The 1,686-nt window shown below is 49.4% G+C and overlaps 1 protein-coding gene across 2 annotated transcripts in view; it reads right to left on the reverse strand.

Annotated features, from left to right (window-relative positions):
• The window catches only part of lsp1a (lymphocyte specific protein 1 a), a 47,531-nt gene extending 46,658 nt beyond the window's left edge, over positions 1-873 (reverse strand). For both annotated transcript variants that reach the window (XM_063197316.1, XM_063197315.1), the window contains exon 1: positions 399-873. In XM_063197316.1, coding sequence (XP_063053386.1) covers positions 399-457 — 59 coding nt within the window. In that variant the 5' untranslated portion in view covers positions 458-873. The remainder of the gene's footprint in view (positions 1-398) is intronic.
• Between the last annotated feature and the right edge of the window lie 813 nt (positions 874-1,686).

Here is a 1,686-nt window from a genome sequence, read left to right on the forward strand (position 1 = left end):
CCAATGTGTGAAAGTGAAAGAAATTCCACCTGGTAAACTCCAACTCCCACTTGCCATTGTGACAAAGCACTCCACAACACCCCACAAGTGTTCGCTGCACACCATGAAATTGCATTTATGCCTCATCCATGCAGGGTAATAAGAGGCTGCAGCGGTATACTGTTTATCCTCCTTGTCGTCAACATATTCTGTAAGTGAAGTGACACCTCACCTGGGAAACTCCAGCATCCCATTATCATTGTGACACAGCACTCCACAACACACAAGTATACACTGCACAAAACAAACCTACATTTATGCCTCACCCATGCAAGGTAATATGAGGCTGCAGCGGTATACAGTGTATCCTTTTTTGTCATCAACATGTTCTGTAAGCCCTGCTTGCCAGCGTTTCTTACCTCAACAGGTTCTCTAAGCCCTGCTTGCTGGAGTTCCTTCTCAGGAGCGCTCCAGACATGGCTCTCTCCTCCTCGTCTTCCGTCTCTCTCTCTCTCTCTCTCTCTCTGTCTTTCTCCTGGAGCCTGGATCCTGGTGATGGAATGCTGGAGACTCTCACCGCTGAACCGCTGCACCAATTCACCCTCAGCAATAGATCCTCACAGTTTGTGTGTGACCGAGAGGGACAGTAGATGCTGCAAAAAGGATGCCAGTTTCTGTCTTCCTTATGGTCTTTCTTTGTGTGTCTTATCACAAATACTTTTGTGCGCACACACAGAGTCCGTAATCACAGTCCCGCTCAAGCACAAATGCAGAAAGGGAGGGAGAGACAGCGGGAAAGAGAGCTACAGGGAGAGAAAGAGCTGCCTCTTTACTTCTGTCTCCTGCACTGCCTGTTGAAAGTATCAGGAGAGATCCACGCGGCACTCACTCCCCTCTCACACACACTAGTGAGAGAGAGGAGGAGGAGGAGGAGAGAGAGAAGGGGAGGGAGGGAGGAGGGGAGGGATGGATAAAGCCTCCTCCCATTCTGTCTCGCTCTCTTTCTGTACCTCCCTCACTCCTCCTCCTCCTCCTCCTCCACCTCATTTTCCCTCTCTGCAGTGTTGCATGTGGTTTTCATTGAAAGAGCTCAAGCCGTGGCCTGACATCTTTTTTTTTTCTCCCTCCCTTCCCCGATTGCACTGGGTCATGTGTCTTTCCCTTGGGGAACTGTAAGACGATACTCTACCCTACGTCTCTAATCCTCAAGCACACCCCCCCCCTGTACCCTCTAACCCCCCCCCAACTTCAACCCTCTCACTTGTGTCCCCTCCCCAAAAAACCTAAATCTTGCTCCTCACTCGCTTTCTCTCCCTCTCTCTCTCTTGCTCTCTCTCACAAAGGCCCTGGATGGGCTCAGGGCTGCTGAAAGCTCTGTCTGTTCGGCTTCACAAATGGCGCAGCAGAAACTGGGGAAGAAGAATGGACTTTCACACAAGTGCACAAGAAGACGGTGTATCGAATTTCCAGCCACCACAACCATCAATTAAGCATTAGCTGGCCTGGCACTACCACAACTCTCCCATCCCTCAGAGCCTGCACTCACTTCTGACCTTGCCTTGATTGTTTACATGTGACTGTCATTAACAACATCCCATTGGTAAGACTGCTTGGTGATATGAATGCTGCATCGCAAAGTGTCTTGTTGTTCAGGCTCTGATATTTCACTTTAATTCATTTTCAACTCAGAGCAATGGTGTCTACATA

Source organism: Engraulis encrasicolus, chromosome 4 (genome assembly GCF_034702125.1).
Source record: "Engraulis encrasicolus isolate BLACKSEA-1 chromosome 4, IST_EnEncr_1.0, whole genome shotgun sequence".
Lineage (NCBI taxonomy): Eukaryota > Metazoa > Chordata > Actinopteri > Clupeiformes > Engraulidae > Engraulis > Engraulis encrasicolus.